The sequence below is a fragment of the Aristolochia californica genome, unplaced genomic scaffold, assembly GCF_029961685.1.
Source record: "Aristolochia californica isolate CCGP_79_NKW_82.1479 unplaced genomic scaffold, dmAriCali1.0.hap1 SCAF_2, whole genome shotgun sequence".
In the NCBI taxonomy this organism is placed as follows: Eukaryota; Viridiplantae; Streptophyta; class Magnoliopsida; order Piperales; family Aristolochiaceae; genus Aristolochia; species Aristolochia californica.
The window spans coordinates 2,196,304-2,220,263 of NW_027181881.1; the positions used below are offsets into that span (position 1 = coordinate 2,196,304).

The 23,960-nt window shown below is 37.3% G+C and overlaps 4 protein-coding genes and 1 pseudogene across 5 annotated transcripts; 2 read left to right on the top strand and 3 right to left on the bottom strand.

Moving 5' to 3' along the window:
• Window positions 1-345: 345 nt before the first annotated feature.
• On the bottom strand, window positions 346-5,107 carry LOC137956267 (probable protein phosphatase 2C 42). Its single transcript, XM_068803680.1, has 4 exons — window positions 4,583-5,107; window positions 3,597-3,964; window positions 1,704-1,940; window positions 346-858 (listed from the first exon to the last, which is right to left on the bottom strand). The coding sequence occupies exons 1-4, from the start codon at window positions 4,869-4,871 to the stop codon at window positions 646-648; spliced, it is 1,107 nt and encodes a 368-aa protein (XP_068659781.1). The 5' UTR covers window positions 4,872-5,107; the 3' UTR covers window positions 346-645.
• Window positions 5,108-10,858: 5,751 nt separating this feature from the next.
• LOC137956710 (uncharacterized mitochondrial protein AtMg00810-like) lies at window positions 10,859-11,794 on the top strand. Its single transcript, XM_068804301.1, has one exon. The coding sequence runs from the start codon at window positions 10,859-10,861 to the stop codon at window positions 11,792-11,794; it is 936 nt and encodes a 311-aa protein (XP_068660402.1).
• Window positions 11,795-12,893: 1,099 nt separating this feature from the next.
• On the top strand, window positions 12,894-15,843 carry LOC137956913 (protein SENSITIVITY TO RED LIGHT REDUCED 1-like). Of its 2 annotated transcripts, XR_011113282.1 has the most exons (3): window positions 12,894-13,082; window positions 14,446-15,530; window positions 15,735-15,843. XR_011113282.1 is itself a non-coding variant. In XM_068804580.1 (2 exons), exon 2 carries the CDS (start codon window positions 14,454-14,456, stop codon window positions 15,297-15,299), a length of 846 nt encoding a protein of 281 aa, XP_068660681.1. In that variant the 5' UTR covers window positions 12,894-13,082; window positions 14,446-14,453; the 3' UTR covers window positions 15,300-15,843. The 2 variants fall into 2 exon arrangements, 1 of the variants encoding a protein (XP_068660681.1); XM_068804580.1 differs by having other exon boundaries at window positions 14,446-15,843.
• A 1,554-nt stretch (window positions 15,844-17,397) lies between these two features.
• Window positions 17,398-18,182, bottom strand: LOC137956717 (stachyose synthase-like; annotated as a pseudogene).
• Window positions 18,183-18,708: 526 nt separating this feature from the next.
• On the bottom strand, window positions 18,709-20,454 carry LOC137957095 (probable enoyl-CoA hydratase 1, peroxisomal). The gene is made up of 3 exons (XM_068804804.1): window positions 19,963-20,454; window positions 19,239-19,521; window positions 18,709-18,948 (listed from the first exon to the last, which is right to left on the bottom strand). The coding sequence occupies exons 1-3, from the start codon at window positions 20,373-20,375 to the stop codon at window positions 18,850-18,852; spliced, it is 795 nt and encodes a 264-aa protein (XP_068660905.1). The 5' UTR covers window positions 20,376-20,454; the 3' UTR covers window positions 18,709-18,849.
• Window positions 20,455-23,960: the final 3,506 nt, after the last annotated feature.

Genomic DNA, 23,960 nt, shown 5'->3' on the forward strand with positions numbered 1-23,960 from the left:
CCCCTTTAAACGAAGGACAATCCATCCCAGCAAGGTGAACCACAAAATTATCTAACACATTATTTTCATTAACTTGGATCGTTAAAGAGTGTTGCCTCAACGAAATTTTATTTTGCAGTGACACTTCAAATTTCTGAATCAATTTTATGGACCAGTTCGATTTACGGTTGAAGTGGTCAATCGATCAAGTTTGATAAGTAAAAATGGTCTTTGTTTTTCAGTTGTATAGTAACTAGATTGGATTCGGATTCACGTCTGTAGATCATTCATACGTAGAAAAAATTCAGGAAGAAACATCATCTGCTAAGAATGAGAAAATTCGGTAGAATGAATCCACTGGAAATATATAATAGAATAAATCAACAATGAACTAAATGAGGAGTTATCCACTTAAAGGAATCAAATATCTAAGAGTGTACAGAAATAATGCCGTGAATTTCAAAACAACTCGTCAGGATACTAACAGTGGACACATGAAGAATCTTTTCTAATGGGTACAACAATGCAATTGTACAGTTTGCAGTCTTGAGGTGGTGGTTTCGTTTTGAAGCTCTGAATCACTCATGTGCTGTATCTGTCGACACCAAGTATATAATATTTGAGCAGTCGACCATAATGAGCAGACATGGTTGGTGGCCTAAGTCACTAATGTTCCAAAGCACTTCTGATGGATACTGTAGGACCTTGATTCAAGCCTTTCGACATAAGATCGTGATTTAAGAACAAAACGACGACAGTTATATCATCATGGAAGTGGCGTCGGACCTTTTTATCGATCCTTCTGAGGTCAGAATATCTCATTTCTCGTTTCCTAGCTGCTTCTTGGAGAGCAGCTTTGACTAGCCTTTTGGCACTTCCCTGTATAACAATAAAAACTTATCAATTCTTTGAGTCAAGTTCCATAATAAGCAAATGGTAATACGTATGATCTCACAGCTGAAAGAAGCTCAACATAACCAAATTTTAATGTGGAAGCTGCAGGACCTTGTAGCCAAGCTGGCTTGCTGTTTGCAATGAGTCAACTGTGATCTCAAAGGTAAGGGTGCAAGATAGACTGACTGCAGTAAAAGTACTACCAGAGGCTGGGGGTTCAATATACATTTCTTTCTTTTTTAGTAACTTGGGAAATCACTAACTAAAGATTTGAAGGCTCAGTAGTCTCCCTTCTGATTGTACGTGTACAATATATCAAAAGAAGTGTCTTTATTCTCTCCAACTAATTTTCACTGTAATAAGGTAATCAAGAAGTTCATCATTTTTAATCATTTAATAAAATATATGTAGCATGAGAAGAGTCTGATCATTTCATACATGTGGTTATATAATTCGGCTTCAAAGCCATCTTAAACAGTTTAAAGCAAATCCACAGAGTAGCAGATGGTGCTTCAAACTTGCCCCAAAGCATAGGGTAGACAATAAGCAACCATTCGTCTCCTCCCTTGGGCACAGTCAGTATGAACAGAGTACCAAGGCCACTGCAGAAGAAGTAGGCAGCGGTACTCGTAGCCAGAAATACTAACCAAAGAATAAATGGCTATTGAGCTTCAGATTGTTCGGTAGGGCAAATGCAAACATAAGATACATCAACACTTTTGTACGGAGGCAAATTCACAACTAAGCAGAGAAATGGAAGATCAGATTAATTACTTTTATAGCAGAAGAAATCAAGCTAGTAGTGAGAATGATGAGAATGAAGATCTTACTGCATGCGGATGGTTATGAACAATATCCACAGCTTGTTCGTTGGTCAGGTGTTCCCACAAACCATCAGAAGCAAATATCAGGAAAGAATCATTTGATTGGAGAGTATGGAGGAGAATTGTTGGACAGGCACTCAAGATGGGCATGTTCATCGGTTCAGAAAGTCTGAATTTCCCATTGATAGGTTCCCTGTTGTACTGGGAGTTTTTCATGTATACATCACCTATAGATCTAGAAACCTGCACCAAAAACAGTAAAAGGAATTCATTCAGCAGATATCACTATATATTGATCAAGTACCTATGTCACAAAAACCTAGAATTCTACTAGGATGAACAGAAACAGGAGTGAAACAGAGAATATACAATGAACTCAATTATTCAAGATTTCACTGTGTCACAAGAGAACATTTTTAGTCTGATTTGGAACTATATCTGCATCGAAAAATTTAACAAGCACAAACAAGGACACTGATACACATGCCACAGTGGACTAGCTCACTTCAGCGTTTGTGGAGCAGTAGTTTAAATATGAAAATCAAAATAAAATAGGATATCTAGATATATAGTTCTTCTGAATGTCAGTGATCATATTCCAACATAAAAAGAAATATGAAGAGATCCCATAGCAAACACTCATATCAGGATGCAAATATTACAGAAAATCAAAGAAAATCTTCTGTTTATTTATTTTTTAAACAAGTATGTGGCTTACAATTTCTCTCAAAAGAAAAACCAAAAAATAAAAATCTAAAACCAAAATGTGAGAAGCACTAAGTCACAGCAAATCAGAAACAGTTGAAACTTTTCAGTTGAACCACTCATCTTCAAATCCATCCACATGAAAAAAAAAAATTAATGCAATCCCGGCAAACTTCACTCATGCAGATTGATATCATATTATCAGTCCATGAAATTATAGTACTAAATACACGACAATTGTCAATTGCCAATGGCATTTAAATTTAAAAGAACGTGCAAAGATTATCAGCAGCAGACTAGAGAAAAATAAAATTGAAGTTTATTATTGAAGAAAATTCTGTTTATCAAGCTGTTAAAAAGATTCACAGATCGTAAATTCAAATTCATCTTTCTGGAAACATACTTTTTGCAAGAGCCTTGCTTCCCATGTGTAGCTCATTTTCCATCTTTTACCTCCTCCTTTGTTGAGCGAGTTTAAGGATCTATGACACTCCATGGTCAAGTAGTGTACTGCTTGGCAGTAAGCTTAAAGACAAAGATAATCCAGCTGTCAATCTAGTGAAGAATATCCTAGGTCCTATTGGAACTCCACCTAAGCGAAAGTCAACTGGCTGATTTTGACTGATTTTTACAGACTATTTATAGTGGTTGGAGTTTTAAAACTCACAATAGAGTCCACATTTAACAAATTAAGGAAAGTCTGATGGCACGAACCCCGTGAAAGACAGCAACAAGAAATGTAGGTCTAGGTTAAAGGCAATGTAGGTCTTGGTTAAAGGCTTAGCACTAAAATCTAGGATTCTAAATGATTTGAATTAGACTTTAGAATTGAAGACAGCACCTAAAAGAGAAGACAGTGGTAATAACTTAAAAAGAAACATCACATGAACCACCCCAGACAAATGAGAGAAAGCCCTTCTTTTTAATAAATATTTGATGAAAATAAGAAGAGAGGATTCATTGAGAAAGAAGCTTCCAGGGGAGAAAGTACAAACAAGCCATTACATGGAATAGAGAAGAGAGGCATCCTACTTTTCCACCACTTCATAAAGACGAATACATTCTTAACAATAAAAATAAGGAAAAAAATGTAAAAAAGTAATCAGAATTATTGACTAATACATTTTTTAGATAATCGTAGCCTCTAAAAAGACATTTTTGTTCAGAAATGAAAGACAGTAAGTGAAATATAACCTGAATTATCCCTTTTACTCTCCAAACTCCATGCTTGAGAACAACAATTTGAGGGTCATTAGGATGTAGTTCCATTAGCTCCCGCCTCACAGCTTCCAAGTTAGCATTATGTTCTGTGGATAACTGTATGGCTGCAATTCCACCTGTATTGCCAATTTTTTTCCCTAATACAACACGGGAATCTCCTAGATTAGCCACATAAAGAGTTCGGTGAGAGATCACACCAACAAGACAACATGTTCCAACAGTTGCCATCTGAGGTCGGGTTGTCCATTGTTCAGAAACAAAGGCAGTAAACCCTTCCTCTGTTTCTTGAAAGGCTCTACGGATGATATCAGGTGTCACAACTCGTCCTTCCGATGAAACTTCTGCAGAAGACAACAACTGCCAACTCACATATCATAGTTTGGCACAAAAAGATCAAACTCAACAAAGTAATGGAATCCCCCTTTATTAAATCCCTAAAAGTTTCTACGAGTCAGCAACAAATGCATTCAGTCAGAAAAGAAAAAATTTAACGAACAAAAACTGAAAGAAAATAGAAGCAACGGATGGTCTAGTAGATATATCTAGTTTATGACAACTCCTAAACTCAACTTTGAGGACTTGTCAAATGGACTCGCTCGTTTGTCAAGAAGTAAACGAATATTCTGTCCCATTCTCTTTCAAACCTTTAAAGGTAACATCTTCTCGATCACTTATCTGATCAATTAAGAATCACGAATCCAACAAGAGCACTTCTTCTCGATCAACCGAAAAACAAACCATCAGCCCCAGCAAAATGGAACAATTTCACAGTCCCAGACAAGAAAAATAAGATAACGCAATAGTAGTATTATCCTTAACAACCTAGTTCCCAAAGAAAGTCGATTGGGACAGACGATCTTTCATTCAGTTACACACTAGAAGCAAAACTAAAGAAGACGGAAGTGACCAACGATTCACAGAACGAAATCCACGGAGAAAACAGGTTCAAGTATCCAAACCTCGAAACCTCCGAAATAAATGATCACAGACGTATCGAGCAGCCTCGGGCCCACCATGGCCGTCGTAGACGCCGACAAAGGTCCCGAAAGGCCCAGATTCGATCTGGCTCTGGTCCTCGAGCACCAGATTGGCCTGAATGACGGCCATGGAGAACTCTCCCGAGGCGTACCGGCCGATGTCCCGAAACCAAAGCAAACCCTCCCTCCCTTCTCTCCCTCCATCACCATCGTCACCGCCAAACGGCTTCCAACATAGGGAAAAGAGTTTCATAAAAGCTGCCCTCAGCATCCCACATCTCTCTTTCAGAAAACCCCAGCCCTAGTACCCAACAGCCCCGGACAAGAACGACGCGTCGGACACAAAGAACGCCAGTGCATACATCAAAGGATGGTGCCGTGTCCTCGGTCGAAGGATCATCACTCTGCAAGAGCAGCAGAAAGAAGAAGAAGAAGAAGGAGAAGAAGGAGGAGATTTCCCCCTCCCTTTTTTTCCTTTTTTGTTTCTTTTGTTGGGTGTAGTTTTCAATGTCCACCAAACGACAGATTTTTTTCTTCCATTTTCTCTCCAAATTCTTTTTTTCTTAATAGTTTTTACTTTTGATTTTGTACTTTGTTTGGCAGAAGAGAGAGAGAATCGGTAGCTTTCTGCTTTCCGCTCTGGCCTTTGATGAAGTAGTTTTGACAGCTTTTTTTACCGCGTGAATAGTGAGGAGTGATGACTGACAAGTGAGAGAGAAAGGAATTTTTTCTCGTGAAATTTTGTCCATGTTTGCATGCTCAGTGTCGGGTGAGAAAAGCTTACCCGGCAGGCCGGCACTATAATGGCTGAATGTCGGCCCAACCGGGTCCGCCAATCAATAATATTACAAAATAAACCCGGTCCAGCAGACATGCCTCGTGGGCCACTCATCGGCTTGCTAAAATGCGCCGGAACAGGCGCACGTGTAATGGTTGAATTTGTGGCTACGAGTAGCCTAGCTGACCCTCGTGGACCCCTTCCCTAATTTCGCGCTTCTTTTTGATTTATATGTCTTTATCGTTTTGATTTTAAAATGCATTATCTTATTTTTTTAAATACATTATTTTAATATTCAAAAGAATAGGAATGATTTTATCAGATCCTTTCTGAAGTGGGTCCCTATCCCTATCCCTGTCTACGATCAGACCCAGGTCTGGTTATCTGAAGTGGGTCCTTATCTCCCTCTCCCCGCTATCAAACAAAGAGAAGCTTTTAAACGAATAATTATTCATATTTTTATAATAAATGATTTATATTATTTTAATTACTAGCTTAACGTAAAGTTTTTCAGAATTCGTCAAGTATATTTTTGAATTCGACCAGATATGGAATTACAACATTTACCTAACGATATTTAGAAATACGACATCTAAAAAACTCATATTTGAAAAATACCCTTTAATTTCTCATAAATATTTAAATAAACAAGTGGAGAATGCACATTTATGTTCGAAAATAACAAATTCTTTGACCCATAACTTAGGTCGAATTGATCCAAGTCCTGGAGCAGGCGTATTGGGTCTCTTAAACAAGCCTTGAGTAAAAAAATTGGACCAAAAAATAAAATGAAATCAACCTGATTCAAGGTAAATGGACATAGACTTCATGGGACTGAATCATGTCCTAGTTACCAAAAATTAGTGGCCAACTTGATTTAAACAATGTATGGATTCGAAAGAAAATGAGGAAAAGGACCAATAGATGCCAAAATAATTTGATTAGTTTTAGATTACTCGGGTAAAGGTAAGTTTCATTAGATCAAGTTATATACATCAATAAATAAAGTGTAAATAATATATTGAAATTTTATAAGAAAACAAACTATTAGGAACTTCAATTCAACAACTTTGCGCACTTGAATTATGCTAATGTGCAATAAGTAATAAAATTTAAGCATTGTTACTCCCCATCAAGAGTGAAATAGGTGTTATAGCCATACTTATACAAATGTATAATGTTATTTGAATGCCGACTTACAACTCGAGTAGAACTAGGGTTCTAAACAACACATGAACGTATTGTAATAAGTTATTCCATTTATATTCAGCATCTCGATATGTAATATTTATTGGTATATGTTAATGTAAATATGTATATATGTAAAGGGGCATACTTATCTTTTTCTTTTGTCCAAGGGTATACTTGTAGATTCCCTCTTTCCTATCCTTTTTCGAATAGGGTTTCTCATGAACCCGTCGGCTACTTTGTAATTTTCAAGTTCTGAGTTTGATAATGAAAAACTCTTTGAAACCAAAGAGATTTACATGGTATCAAAGCGGGAAATCGAGCGATTTTGCAGTCTAAGGTGATTTGTTTGTTCTCGCACTCGATTTTTTTTTGTTTTGCTCGGTTTGCGCTCGTTCTGCTCATCTGCCGTTTTCGCGCCGCTCGTCTACTCCTCGTCTGGTGATCTCTGGTGCTTGAAGATGCTTCGCCGCCCCGCAAAATCTCTGTCGTTGGTTGAATCGTCGGTTTGACGCCCTTAGAGGTCGGTTCTCCTCTATTTATGGGTTATTTGTGGCTTGTGTTACTCTATTTTATCGACTTCTAGTGTTAGCTTGTGTGGTTTCTATCCGTGGAGAGCATTACGGGCTCACGGAATTTTAAGATTCCTGTAGCAGGTTTACTATTGAAGTTTGTTGATTTCTGGGTTTTGGAGTGGGTTTCGGAAGTAGATCTGTTGGTGGTTGTTTGAAGTTCTCGTGTTTTTTTTTTTTGAGAAAGTGTGATATAGATTTGTGTTTGTGAGGGAGGTTGATTATAGTGGCTGGGTTGAGAGTTGGTTTCGGTTTGGTAACTACCTGCTCGTGAATCCTAACTGGTGCAACCATCTTCTGTTGCTTGTGGCGTTTTTGCTATTGAACTTACATTTCTATGGATTCAATTAGTCATGATTTGAAGGTTATCCCTATCCGGTTAAATGGGAGTAATTACTCTCTTTGGAAGTTTGTAATGCATAATTTTTTAGTTGGAAAAGACTTGTGGGATTACATTGATGGAAAAATCACTGCTCCATAACCTACATCCACTGACTTCATCTAAGAAAATAAGAAGTGGTTGAGTAATAATGCAAAAATCATCACTTGGAACAACAACTTCGTGGATCAGTTTATCAGTTTGCAACTTTTGAAGTATGAGACTGCAAAAGAAATATGGGACTATTTAGAAACTCTGTATGAACAAACAAACTTTCCCAAAAGGTATCAAATTGAGACAGAACTTCGGTCAGCTAAACAATGTGATCGTACAATTCAAGAATTCTACTCATTTATGATACCTCTGTGGGATCAACTATATATGATGGATCCACCCTCCTTTCGGAAGCTCCCTGAATATACCAGAGCATGTGATGATCGCAAGCTTACCAATTGTCTTATGGCTCTTCGCAGTGATTTTGAACTGATAAGAGGATCTATGATCCATAGAGCTCCATTACCCACCTTGTCTGTGGCTGTATCTGAATTGTTGGCTAAAGAAACACGATTGAGGTCTTTGGGTGGGTTTTCTTCTAGTAAGACATCATCACCTGATATATCACATGTACTTGTTTCTGGGACACACTCTCATATTTTTCAGTCATCAGGGGGCATACTTGGATTTGGAACACACTCTCATACTCATCAGTCATCAGGGAAGCCTAAAGTGCCAGTTCCACAAGATGAATATTCCTACTGTCATGGTAAAGGTCATTGGAAACACCAGTGTCTGTCATTGCAAATCAACAATAAAAATCAAGGCAATTTCAAACCTACACAACATCATGCCTCTAGTCATCAAAATCAAGGCCATTTCAAATCTGCACCACATCATGCCTTTAGTCGTCCACCTCCGCATAGAGGTTTTCGTCCATCTGTTGTCATTGGATATTTAGATTATTCAGATGCACCTTCTGCCCCAGCTCCCACCAGCAGTGATTCTATGCCTGATCTCTCATCATTAGCTGCCGAGCTCACTCGCATTCTTGGCAAGTCGTCTGCTCCCAGTACTCAATTTGCATCTCATACAGGTATGTCTTGTTTGGCTGGCTCCAATGACACTCATAAATGGATCTTAGATTCTGGAGCCACACCCCATTTGTCTCTTTTACATGATTGTGTTAAGCCTTCTCACCCAGTTAACATCCAAGCTGCTAATGGCTCTCCCATGCCACTAGCCTCGGTTGGAACTATCACTCACCCTACTTGGTCTTTGTCTGATGTTTTCTATGTTCCCCATCTAGCTGTTAACCTTCTTTCAATTAGAAAACTTACTGATTTAGGTCTTACCATTACCTTTGCTTCTGATCATTGTCTTATACAAGATCGCAAGTCCGGGAGGCAGATTGGGGTAGGCCATAGAGAGGTGGTCTTTACTTGCTTGATGACTTAAAATTGCCAGTATCTCTGCAGGTGTCTAATTTTTCAGTTCAATCCATGTTGCAAGATTCACTTTCTATAAATAATCATTTTTACTTATGGCATACTCGTTTAGGACGTGTTTCTGCTTCTCGTGTACAGTTTATGATCACACACAATATGTTAGATTCTACTATTAAATTTTCCCCTCTTCGTGATTGTGTTGGTTGTAATCTTGGCAAACAATGTTATTTATCTTTTGCATTAAGTCACTCGGTTACTTCTTCTCCTTTTGATCTTGTTCACTCTGATGTCTGGAGACCTGCACCTGTATCCATTAAAGGTGGGGCTCGCTATTATGCATTGATTGTCGATGATTTTACTCGTTTCTCTTGGATATTTCTTATGCATCGAAAATCAGACTTCTATTCTATTTATGTTCAATTTTGTGCTATGGTGTGAACCCATTTTTCCACTCACATTAAATTTTTTCGCTCTGATTCGGGTGGTGAATATATGTCATCTTTATTGAATGATTTTTTAAAGTCTGAGGGCACTATTCATCAGTTGTCTTGTCCTTATACACCTCAGCAGAATGGTGTTGCAGAACGTAAACATCGTCATCTTTGAAACCGCTCGCTCTTTACTGCTCCATGCCTCTGTCCCTTCTAAATTTTGGGGGGGAAGCCCTTCATACTGCCACTTATTTGATTAATCGTATTGCTTCTTTTGTTTCTGGCAGTATTTCCCCTTTTGAACGGTTGTATGGTGTTCGTCCTACCTATGAGCACTTGCGTGTCTTTGGTTGTGCATGCTTTGTTTTATTACCCCCTTCTTGTCGCACTAAATTGTTTGCCAAATTTGCATTATGTGTGTTTCTTGGTTATGGTTTTGGTAAAAGAGGATATTGATGTTATCATCCTGAGTCTGGTAGACTTTTTGTTTTTCGCAATGTTAAGTTTTTGGAACAGTTCTGTTACTTTCGGATTTCCCGATCTACTCCTGGTTTGCATGATACAGAATTGTTACACATTGATCCCTTTGTGTCTGATGAACCCCATGATAACCAGTTAATCATTCACCATCCATCCATTGATTCACCCCTCCATCCGGAGGTTTCCTCTAGTATGCCTTTACAACAGTCACATACAGGTACTGACTTACCTTCTCATATGGCACCTCTCCCTCTTGACTCTCTGGACTCTGGTGATCCGCATCTTGCCACCCCTCGCGTTTCCACTCGTGTCCGATGTCCCCCTCAGAGGTATAGTCCATCTTCCTATTTGTTCTTTTCCCCCTATTTGACCTTTTTGTCTAAGATTCATTCTTTTGTTGAGCCTAAGTCATACAAGGAAGCTGCATTCGATGTAAATTGGCGACAAGCCATTAATGATGAGCTCACCGTCCTACACCAAACAGGTACCTGGGAGTTGGTTCAACTTCCTCCAGGTAAGCATGATATTGGTTGTAAATGGATTTTCAAAGTCAAAACTCAATCTGATGGTGCACTTGAGCGATACAAAGCTCGATTAGTTGCTAAAGGATTCTCACAAACTGAAGGCCTTAATTATGATGAGACCTTTGCTCCTGTTGCTCAAATGAAGACCATTCGCACCTTGATTTCTATTGCAGCTGTTCAAAAATGGCATCTTCATCAAATGGATATTAAGAATGCCTTTTTAAATGGTGATTTGACCGAGGAGGTATATATGCGGCCACCAACAGGCCTTTCTCATCCTACTGGTTATGTTTGTCGTCTTCGACGGGCTTTATATGGTCTCAAACAAGCTCCTCATTCTTGGTTTGCGAAGTTCAGTTCATCTTTGATTCGTCTTGGCTTTGTTGCTTCAAACTATGATTCTGCCATGTTTATTCGTAATACTGTTGTGGGGGCATATTGTGGTCATTCTTTATGTTGATGATATGATTGTGACTGGTAATGATGAATATGACATTGCAAACTTTAAACAACAACTTCATTCTCTCTTTAAAATGAAGGATCTTGGATACTTACGATATTTTTTGGGTATTGAAGTTGCCTATTTTCCTGAAGGTTGTATTTTGTCTCAATCAAAATACATCTCTGAAGTGATCAGTCGAGCAGGATTGACAGATGATTGGATTATGGACTCTCCCATTGAACTCAATCATCGCCTTAGCCCTACAGATGGTGAATTGTTGTCTGATGTTACCCGATACAGAGAGGTAGTTGGGTCCCTGATTTACTTGACGGTCACCCGTCCTGATATTACCTATGTTGTTCATGTGGTTAGTCAGTTTGCTTTCGCCCCTCGTATCACTCATTGGACAGTAGTTCTCCGTATCTTACGTTACTTACGTGGTACTGTGCATCATGGCTTACTTTTGTCTTCTATCTCTGATTTGGTTCTCACTGGTTATTCTGATGCTGACTGGGTTGGTGATCCGACAGATCGAAAATCTACTACTGGGTATTGTATCTTCCTTGGTAATTCTTTGGTGACTTGGAAGAGTAAGAAACAATCCGTTGTCTCTCGCTCTTCTGCTGAGGCAGAATATCGGGCTATGGCAACCACTACTGCTGAGTTAATTTGGTTTCGCCGATTACTTGAAGAACTTGGCTTTCCTCAACTGTCTGCTACCCCTATGTTTTGTGATAATCAAAGTGTCATTCAGATTGCCAAGAATCCTATTTTTCATGAGCGTACAAAACATATTGAGATCGATTGTCATTTTGTGCGACATCACTACTTACAAGGCTCTCTCACCTTGCCCCATGTTTCTTCCACATCTCAACTTGCTGATGTCTTCACCAAATCGCATACAGCTCCTCGTTTTCATCATCTCATAAACAAACTTATGTTACTTGCCCCTTCATAAGTTTGAGGGGGGGAGGGAGGTTAATGTAAATATGTATATGTAAAGGGGCATACTTGTCTTTTTCTTTTGTCCAAGGGTATACTTGTAAATTCTCTCTTTCCTCTTCTTTTTCGAATAGGGTTTCTCATGAACTTGTCGGCTACTTTGTAATTTTCAAGTTTTGAGTTTGATAACGAAAAACTCTTTGAAATCAGAGAGATTTACAGTATATTCAATTAGTTGTTCTATATTATTTTTATTTATTTATCTATGTAATGGTAGAACGAATAATTAGGTAAATAAATATAATACTAAAAATAATTTATAATTTATAAAACATTAAAAATAAAAAAACCTAAGAACAATGTCATTCTAATGTATAACAAGTTTTTAAATAGAATATTACACTATTTTTAAGAAAAAAAACCCTTGAATTATATTTTTCTCAATCATACATGTACTCCATTAAACATTTACTAAAATATTTTTATATATATAGTGGGGTAATTGTTAAATTGGATGTGGAATAACCCTAATTTGTCCCATTTATAAATGTTACATTGATAATCGTATAAAATTATTCAAATACCTAATGGGTAAGATAGTAAAAAAAAAAAGGTAAATCGATAAAATTAACAACCCTAAGTGGGATCGGTATAAGTTAGCATAAAAAAATATTTCAAATTTTCTAAAGAAATATTAACCTTGTTGTTGTTGTTATGTTATATAAGTGTCGTGGAATGTGTTAACCAATTAAGATTATAATTATTCTCTGACATAGTTATCTTGATTACACTCTTGGAAAAATTCTATTTAAAATTTTTAATTAACTCTAAGTTTAATATGAAAAAACAAAGATACCTATATTAAATATAAAATCATAATTCTCTATATGCTTGCATAAGGCATATGGGGTTTCTTTTGTGAGGTTCCATTAAGCAATATTGGATAATCCTATATTGAACAAGTTGTAAGCACTTATACTATAGGGGCATATGTGTCCTTTTGCAAGCTAATTTAATTGACTATTATATTAAAAAAGTGGGGTTATGTGTCCACGAGGCCATAAAGCCCATTGGTAGCTCTCCTGCGTCTCTCTCTCTTTCTGCGCATTCCCTATCGGAGAGCAGCCAGCAAAAAGATCTCCGAGCTTCACACTCGCGTTGAGCCTCTTCGGAGTTCCCCGTGCAGGAATCTTCTTCCATCTGGATTATCAGAGGTAATCGTCATTTTCCGTCTGTTCCTCACTCATAAACAGACAGCGTTGCTATTGCCCCCAAGCGTGTGCTTTATCTTGACCACAATCAGGGTAAGCTTCTTCTCTTTGTAGTCCCCGTCATTTGATGTCTCTTTTACTGCCCTTTGATAGGACTCGATGGACAAGTCCAATATCGTCACCGCAACGAATGCCTTTTTCATATTTTTAATTTTTTGTTTGAGTTGTTTTTTTTGTTTTTTTATGTGTTTGGGAAAGTTGAGGTGTTCCTTTTTGTTATTCCTTCACTTGTGCTTGAGGGTAGTTGTGAAGTTTAGAATGACATTGTTCTTAGGCTTTTGTGAAGTTTAGAACGGATATCGTTTATTAATTCTAAAGTGAAGTTTAGTCCTTTGGTTATGATTATATAGTGCTCCTGCGAGCTAATGAAGAATTGCGTGAGGCTTCCGTTTGTGATTGTTGAAATTGGCGCATAACTTCATTTTTCAAGTGTTGCTTAGGAAGGTATTAAAGGAATTGGTTGCACGTTGAAGAGGGAACAATTGTGGGAGTCTTGAGTTTATGCCACATTAGAGTGGTTTTCTGTTTGCAGAGAAGTATTGGACGCGTGAGGTTGAAGGAGACTTGAGTGTCGCTTGGCACTGGCACTGCTATTTTTTCTTGGCATTTTCAAAATTTATTTCCTAGAATTCAGCGTACACTGTCGTAGATAATTGAAAATGATCTCTTGGTAGCGTGCAGTGGGTTAGAAGATATGAGAAACTTGATTTTCCATCATACCTTTTGTCTTGTGAATATTTTTCTCCATTTCCTTTTTTGAAGTTGGGTGCATTCTAATGTAATAGATGGTTAGTTGTCAATTTAAATGATCACACTTTTCTCTATCTCCTTATATTTAGCTTAGCTTGGTCGTGTTCTCCAGTGGTTTGCTTTATATGGGATTTTTTAACAGACGGCTAACAGGTTTGGAAATGAACCAAATAATAATGGTTAAGTTGAATTTTCTGTTGTAGAATTTAGGGCCTGTTGGGGGGGGAAGTGAGAGAGAGAGAGAATCATTGAGAGAAAATCATAGTGGTGATTAGTACTCATTCAGTTTGGAAGCTTATCTTCCCAGTCTGCCTCATTCCTCTTCAGGGTCTTATGTATGGAAAACCTCCCTTCATGGTACTTGGAGTTTGTGCCATAGAAGTGGTGCTTTATACTTGAATGACTTGATTAACCACTTCAAATCAACTTGATAATTATTACAGGGTCAGCAACTAATCTATATATTGCTGCATATTTTTCTGGAATGTGTTTTTAATCATGAAACTAATCTATGAGCTTTACACTTTAGTATTATTTCTGCTCTAAATGAAATTTTTATGCAATGAGTAACAATTCAAATTTATTTCCTATTTTTAACTCCTAATTATTTTTGCTAATTACTTATTTGTTTTTTTCTTGCCCAAAGCAAACACCATGTCCAGGACAATCTCCAACGGTATTGCTTGTACAGTTGGAAGTTCAACAACTGAAAATCGTGATGGAGACTGGACTGTTGTTGTTTCACGCCGTGGTAAACATAGAACAAGAACATATAATCTCAAAGCTGTTACCCCAGAAGAACCTTGGGTCCCTTCTGATTCAGAATTTGATCCAGTCAGAGTAGCAAAGCTTATGCAAAAACTGGAATCTTACATAAAGACACTTGAAAACTCAAAATTTTTCCAGACCTTCATCAACCAGCTTGAGAACCCTGAGATTCTCAATAAATTTTCTCAGGTTTTGTCATCTGAAAGGCAATTTCTGATGGTAATCTATGGCATTGGTAGCATTGAATTTTATGATTCTCCTCGTTTACAGCTTTCTCTAGCTGTCTTGCTCAAGAGAAAGTTTGACTGGATTGGAGAAATTGAAGCCTTTGATCCGGTGATTTCAGTCACTGAATCTAAGGTTTTGGACGCACTTGGGTGTAGAGTTTTGACAATAAATGAGCAGGGAAAGAGAGAAGCATCTAAGCCCACATTGTTTTTTATGCCACACTGTGAAGCATCCTTGTATGATAATTTGATTGAGGTAAATAGGAAGGCTGAACTTTTAAACAGGATGGTGATATTTGGGAACAGTTTTGAGGAGTATGACCGTTGTGTGTCAATATCCAAGAGAAACCAGTTTGCCGAGTATGCGCGACATTTGTTGGATACCCGAAGATTTGTAGAAGAGGTTCAGATAGAGACAGTTTCGGAGGAATATTTTAGAGCTTTTCATGAAACAAGTTGGCATTTCTTTCATGTGGACCCTTCAATGGAGCTTACAGAGCTATGATTTATTTTTTTCCTTGACATAATTTGATGATGTTTACCAGACAAAAAGAGTTAAGAAGTGGAAGCCATGCTTATTTGATCTGAAATTCCTACATTATACGCGAGCTGAGAATCAATTTTCTCTAGCCAAATGGCCTAGATTATGAAGGACTCAATTATCAGGCCTAGTAGAAGCAAGTTATTGCAAGTCTAGGAAGGTCATCCCAAACAGGGATGGTTGGAATGGCCAGAGGTGAGTCTTGCTAAAAACTTAACATCTTGTACTTATTTATCAAAGTTTGTGATTGGAAAGACATTTTAAAGGCATTTCTTCATAAAAAAAAAGGGGAATTTCTTTTCCATGTTACAGCATTCACTAAAAGAAAAAAATAGGAGAACCCTATCTACATTACTCACCAACACTTCCGATGTATTTGTATTGAGTTTTACCTTGTAGGGGATCACCGGTGAACAGGGGTGCCGTAGCTATCAGAGCAGGTCATTCATGTGAACCTTGATGTAAATGGATGGCTTAGATGGCCTGCGCAGGAATGTCATATTTTCATTCTTTTGGAGCTTACAGGATGTGTTCAGAGTGAATCATAAATAGATAAAATGAGGCTCATTCTTTTGGAGTTTTTAATAATAGAAAATAAACATAATAATTATTAATTAATAGTAACATATTAAATAAATATTAATTTAATAAACTTAGGTTTGGAAGACAGGTTCATGGGACGGAAAGAGACGCTTATGGCATGACCTTAGATTTTTATCAAATTTTTCCTGAACCAAAGCTGGGAAAGGGAGAAAAATGCGACGGCGAGAACAAAAAGGTGTGTACCAGAGAGTAAGCGAGGAGGTTCCTCTTCGTCCCTCAGGAAGAAGCAAAGTGTTGGTGATGTGCGATCCACATCCGGCTGAGACTCTCTCTCCCGTAGATTCTCTAACCAGAGCAGCTTCCAACGGAGGTATGATCAAAGATCATACGCGTGAAACTGTGGAATTCGCCTTGATTTGGTTGTGTGAATGTTAATGGGAGGGATGTTCTCCTGAGGGAAGAAGATTGAACAGATGCTATTTGACGAAATTCGCCCAGAGATAAATGCCTCTCCTGTCCAATGTTACATTAACTACACCAGTTTTTCATGGTCAGATTCAGAGTGAGATTGGACAAACTCAACATGATCAAGCGGAAAACAATCGAAAACGGCTTCTCTCCAATGAGAAATGAAGAACGTCGTTCAGTTGTAGAGGGTGAGAATCGGCGAAGACGAAGCAGTCGACAAAGGAGGGAAATCGAAATTCGAACAAGCAAATCGATCGACATAGAACTAAAATGAGAAGGTAATGGTTTTATGATTTTATTGGTGTTCTTTCCCTTCTGTCATTACCAACATTGTTGTCCAAATGTCGAATGTTGAGTGCCACGGTGAGAAGAAAGGAGAAGGCTCTGGTTGCATCTCTGCTGTAGGCACCAGGGCAAAGCCTGGGTAATGGAGGGGTTCAACTAATGTCAACGGGTGTCTTTCCGTGTTAAGAATGTTAGAATTTGATGTTACAGATCGATTTTTGTTCTTTCCGATCTACTGTTCTTCTTATTAATCGCCTCAAGCGTATCAGGCGGCATATATACACCATGGCACAAGCTCCATTTGATTTGATTGGTCTAGGACTGATGAGATCTTCTGGTTATAGAGGTTTTTATCGACAAATACAAGGGTATTTTATCTATGTTTCACTGATGCCCTGGACTCGATTTTATTGGATTATGCAGTTCAATTCCCAAATAAACGGTTACTGGACTGCAAAATCAGGAAGACCATTTCAAAGAAAGACGGGTAACCTTGGAGAACTAAGGTTATGTCTATGCCGCAAATGCCAGTTTCATCTTCATTCCAGGGAACATCTATCGTCAATTTCCCAGCAACTGACCAGTACTCGACCCACTTCAGCCCTGTTCAAGCAAACCCTTTTTGGCTTCGCGCATGAATAAGCCAGGAATTTGCCAACGCCCTTAACCTTTATTCTCACGCAGGCTGCTTCCTCAATGCCGACATACTCCAGCTCTTCAAAGGTTCCGCCGCTGTTGAACATGTTTGTGAGTCCAATGGGATTTCTTATGGGTGCAAAGGTGAAGATTTCCCGTCCAGACTAATGCTCTACCAGCCGTCGTCTATGATCAGAAATCTCAGGGGGATGCCTCCCTCATAGAATTCCTTTACTCCATGCCACACGCCCACTGGGTCCACCGTGAGGTAGAAGGCGGTCCCGGGTGCACCAGCCGAACTTGTCTACCAGGGACGGCTGAGGCTTCTCTTACTGGAGCTTGAAAGTGTTGAGAAGGACTCGAACAGCACCGAAGGCTTCTTTCATCAAATCGAATGGATTGTTGCAGACGTGAACGTAAGCTATGCAACTGAAAGTCGAGGCCCTTACATTGGTCGAGCCGCTCTCGGCACAGATCATTACATGGCCGTCGGCGCCCGGGTGGAGAGCAGACCTGAAACTTCCTTCCATTATCGAAAGGATCAGGACGTAGGATTGAAAACTCTGGAACGTTTAAAAGCACCCATTGAGTTTCCATTTGTAAATCAGAACCGGAGTTGGCAATCCACATGGTAGACCAGCATGTCTTGAATCTGAATACACTCACGAGGTCCTGTTATTGAAGCTACCCAGAGAGTTCATCAACCTGTGCGATGGATTCTCTTGGTTGAATCCAATGAAACCTCCCCAGTGCGATCTAGACTGAACTAGTTAGAGAAGGGAAGGTGGAGCATCAGATTTTTGACAGTTAAAACTTACAAAAAGTGATATTTTGTGGAACGCCAAGCAACAGAGTAACTCCATTAACAGAAAACTTCCGTTCGAAGAGTTCAAATGATTGTTTTTCAGCCGCCATTTGCACAGACCTAGAAACGGAGTCCAATCCGTTTTCCAGTGATGCCTTGGATGTATGAAAACAGGGTCAGAACAGAGGGGGCAAGTAGGTGACAGTGGATAACAAAAGAAACAGACCAGGCGATGGAGATGAACACAAAGCTCATTAATGAGTTTAACACAAGGTGAAGAGAAGAGAGAAAAAAATCAAATTGCTGAATCGACCCTGAGGTACAGAGAAGCATTTAAACTCTACTTGTAAGCGAAAAAATATGATTTTTGATTCGTAACACCAAACCAGTTTGTGTTTCCAATTTTACATGTCGTGTCGGCTTTCTGGATGACTCGCAGGTAGAGACGACATCTGGTAGGGACGACATCTGTCTCAGCCCCTCTATCCTGCTTGGCCGCAGAACCGTAGGAGAACAGAACACTTGTTTCTGCTCTTTTTTTTTTTTTTCTTTTTTCTCTGTTCCTTTTCATTCTTTGTTTGGTCAATCCTATTCGTGCAAAATACTAGAAGAAACTGATACAGAGTCTGCGAATCATAACTGCCATGAATCCACAGATTTACTTCATTCACAGTTTGCGGATCATAAAGAGCTATTTAATTCCATAGAAGTGACCTCGAGAAAGAAGTAAACAGCAGCATTTCCTTTATTTTACATCCGGTTTCCCGCACTGCTCTTTTACAATCTGGAAGGTCTGGCGCTTCTGCTTGTTATAAATTTCTGCATACTCTCGAATTCTTCTCTACTCATTCCATGGTAGAATTTGTGAGCTCTCTCCTACAGGAAAGCAAGAGAATAGTAAACTCAGTAGACGCCAACTTTTTATAAAAAATAAGCCAGCCTCCGTGTTCCAGACGGTAGGGATTTCTTGAACATCCCATCAATGAGAACGCAATGAGAAGCCTCTGCATATTTGAGAAACGAAGCAACTTTCCAGTTGCAGGGGAAGACGCTGCTTAATAGAGGAAGTAATCACAGACCGAGAAAGCTTCTCATGTGGTTCCCACATTATGGGTACACAATTACTGAATTCTAGCTAAAATTTAGAGTTTGGGTTGAGAATTCACCTTCTCTAACTGGAGCGCCTGAGTGAGGTCCAACTTGAAGCCATCGTTAAGCACTGACTTGTACCTCAACACCATGCCTGGGTTGTTGTTGATGATGGCCTCTGCAACTTGTTGAGCTTTCTTCAGAAGCTCGCTCTTTTCAACAACGTGGTTTACAAGTCCCCATTTCTCAGCCATTTCTGCGGTTATGGGCATACAGGAGAGAGACACTTCTCGAGCTCTGTTCGGACCTATAACGCGTGATAGCTTCTGAGAAAGGCCCCATGAAGGAAATATGCCAAACCTGCATAGCATTCATTATCCTCCATAGCACAGACTTGGGCTATTCTTTTTCCATCAAAATACATTTATTCATTATTGAAATATCCTACACAATTACATATAGAGTAAGGTACGACTACTGGTTCTTCGTCCGAGGGTAATTTCTCCCACTTGGGAAGAATTTTTCAAATAATGGAGTTCGCATTCTTTCCCAAGTCCTGTTTTAATTTGAGCCCCACTCGAGATATCCGCATGTAAATCCAGTTAAAATCGTCAGTCGGTCGGTAATGGACAAAAACATATTGATCAGTAAAAACTCTCTCATGCCCCATAATTAGTTTTACCAAAGATTCCGGACTCCGGAACTCGATCATCAGAAAATAATAAGTACAGAAATGTCTTGTTTAGGTTAGGGCAGAAAAACTGAAACAACTTTCAGATTTTACTTACAGAGTAACACTACCTGGCATGGGTATCGATGAATTTCGTATCCTTGCTCGCCACCAGTATATCACACGCAAGCGCAAGCTCGAACCCCGCCGTAACGGCAAACCCTCCGATTGCTCCAATAATAGGTTTCCGGCATCCCTCCATCTGACATACCGGATCCGTCTCCCTGTCAGCGACATCCCCCTTGAAAACTTCCTCCGCGGCCGTCAGATCGACTCCCGAACAGAAGGCTCTTCCCGATCCCGTCAGCACGATGACTCTAACCGAATCGTCGGCTTCAAGCTGCTTGAATGCCTGAGCGAGGTTGACGATCATCGCCCTGGTTAGGGAATTGAGAGATTTGGGACGGTTAATGGTGATGAATCCGATTCCCCTGGGAGAACAGTCGATTTTGATGAGAGGCTCGGGGGCAGAAGATCGATCCATTGAAGCAAAACAGATACAGAAGAGAATCACGCAACTCAATACCCTCGACCTCGATTTCCGATTTTAAATAGCAACGAGAGGATCGACTTTAATCAGAGCGTCTCATTCATAACCTTTCATAAGGACCCGCCATGTCATCGCCGCCATGTCATCGGAGGACGTGCCAGTCAAGATAACGAGGCTTCAGTAGTTCGCGGGAGACGTAAATGGAAAAATTTGACTGATTGGCCATCTTGTTCTTCTATCTTCTAATCTAACTAACACCTTTCATTAACGAATTAAGATATTTTATATATTTTTTAAAAAATTAGTATTTTAAAATCATATTTTGTTGGTATGCTTTCTATTACGGTCAATTTATTGTAATAACATATAAATTTTCTAAAATATAGAAATAATTTATATTCAATTAGAAAATATCTAAAATCAATAGTTGAAGTGTTAACTGGATTAGAATATGATTGTTAATTAATTAATACGTGAATTATATATTTTCTTATAAAAATAGAAGGTAATAAAAAAACCAAAAATTAAAGTTTTTAAAAATAAAATTATTTCTATTAAGCTATAAGACATTTTAAATCGATAATGAAAGATGTTAATTAGACGAGAATATGATTTTCAATTAATTAATATATAATTTATATTTTTTACAATAATAGATGCTTAAAAACATGTACAGAAAATGAATTTTAAAGCTAAAATTACTTTAAAAAATATTTTTAAATGATCTTAAATAAAAAATGAACTATGTTAAGAAACATATTTTTAAATAATTAATATATACATTTTAATTTTTATTATAATAAATATAAAGTAATAAAAAAAGTACCTAAAATATTTTTAAAAACAATAGTTATTTTTTAAAATATATTTAAACTTATAAAATATATTAAATAGATAATGAAATGTGTTAATTAAATTAGAAGAAATTTTTTTTGATAATGAATATAATTTTTTACTTTTTATTATAATGGTAGAACGTAATAAAACATTAATCAACAAATAAGTTTTTTAAAACCAAAAATATTTTTTTATAAAATATTTTAAAAATTACAAAAGAACTTAAATCAATAATGAAATAAAAGAGGAGAAAAATGTTGGGTTGTTGTAGGGCGTCGCTAACGTGATAGCATATATGGATGATGCTGATGTGGAAATTTGATGGTGTAGTAGATGTTCACTTTAGTTGGCAACGTGGCAGTTGATGTCGTGCTATGTGGCAGTCAATGCTGACATATCATGTTAGAATTTATAGTTACACTATTTACTAATCAAAGTTGGATATTTTTAAAATTAAGTTTGTAAATTAGTTATTTTGATAAATATTTTATTAAAATTTTTTATTTTATTAAAAATTTTTATTTTATTAAAATTCCCTAAATACAATGATGAAACATTTACAAAGCATTAGGAGTGAGTATATCGTTGTGTTCAAATTTTCTCATCTTATTTGATCTTCCCAAATAATCAATTAATCTTTATTAGTCTCAATGTTGTTGTCATGTGTGTGATGTATCACAATAAAATTTAAATCTCATATGTGTTTAACCGTCCAAGGAAGTATGAAAAAATTATGGTAGATGTCTCCTTGTTGCTAGCTCTACGATTAAATTTGAACCTCGTCCCTTTGCAAGATTGACAAAGTTTTTTTTTTTTTAATAAATCCCTTGCTATTTGAGAACTGGCATATATTCATATGCCAAAAATTGGTAGTGCATTAATTAGAAATTAGAGCATGTAATCTTGCTCACTCATTTGCAAGTCTACGATTACAACCATCAATAGATTTACAAATATGAATGTCATATGTCAACCAAAATCAAAATAAAAAAAAGGAAAAAAAAAATGGCCCATGCATGTCTAGAACCTGCGACCTTCGCGCTATTAGTACGACGCTCTAACCAACTAAGCTAATAGACCATTACATAAAATTTTAAAAACCTAAAATAAATGTTTAAAAAATAATTTTAAATTACAAAAGAACTTAAATAAACAATGAAAAGAACATAGGAGAAAAAGGTAGGGTTGTTGTGGCATGTCACTAAAATGACATGTCGTTGTTCCTTTTAATTGGTGATGCATGATAACGTATCACGATGGACCTTATAGTTAGTTTGTTGGCTAGTCAAAGTTGAGTATTTTTAAAATTAAGTTTGTAAGTTAGTTATTTTGATAAATATTTAATTAAAATTTGTTATTTTATTATAATTCTCTAAATACAAATATTATGAACATACGTCTTGTTCAAATTTGCTCATCTGATTTGATCTTCCCAAAGAATCAAGTAATCTTTATTAGTCCCTTAGTCGAAGTAACAATTGAATTAGAGTTTCAATGTTGTTGTCATTTGTGTGATGTATCACAAGGCAATTTATATCCCATATGTATTTAACCGTCCAAGGAAGTATGACAAAATTGTGGCAGAAGTCTGTTGGTTACTAGTTCTACGATGGAATTTGAACTTCGTCCCCTTGCAAGATTGAAAAAGTTCTTTTTTTAATAATTCCCTTGTTATTTGAGAACTGACATATATTCATACGCTAAAAATTGGTAGTGCATTAATTAGAAATTAGAGCATGTAATCCTGTTGGCTCATTTGCAAGTCTAAGATTACAACCATCAATAGATTTACAAATATGAAAGCCGTAAACCAAAATCAAAATAAAAAAATAAAGAAAAAAGGATTACTTTGTTAAAAAAATGGCCCATACAAGTCTAGAACCTGCGACCTTCACAATATTAGCACGACGCTCTAACTGATTGAGCTAATACGCCATTACATAAGATTTTTAAAACATAAAATAAAAATTTTGAAAACATTTTTAATGAAAAAAGAACTTAAATCAATAATGAAAAGAACAGAGGAAAAAAAAGTAGGGCTGTAGTGGCGTGTCGCTAAAATGACACGTCGTTGTTCCTTTTGATTGGCGATGTCGTAGCTAACGTGGTGCCATGTGGCCATCAATGATAACGTATCACGATGGACTTTATAGTTGGGTTGTTGACTAGTCAACGTTGAGTATTTTTAAAATTAAGTTTTCAAGTTAGTTATTTTGATAAATATTTTATTAAAATTTATTATTTTATTAAAATTCCCTAAATACCAAGATGAAACATTTACAAAGCATTATGAGCATACGCCGTGTTCAAATTTACTCATCTGATTTGATCTTCACAAAGAATCAAGTAATCTTTATTATTCCCATAGTTGAAGTAATAATTTAATTAGAGTCTCAATGATGTTGTCATTTGTGTGATGTATCACAAGGAAATTTAAATCTCATATGTGTTTAATCGTCAAAGGAATTATGACAAAATTTTGGTAGATGTTTGCTTGTTGCGAGCTCTACGATGGAATTTGAATCTCGTCCCTTTGTAAGATTGACAAAGTATTTTTTTTTAAATAAATCCATTGCTATTAGAGATCTGGCATATATTCATACACCAAAAATTGGTAGTTTAGTAATTAGAAATTAGAGCATGTAATCCTGCTCGTTCATTTGCAAGTCTACGACTACAACCATCAATAGATTTACAGATATGAATGTCACACGTAAACCAAAATCAAAATAAAAAAATGAA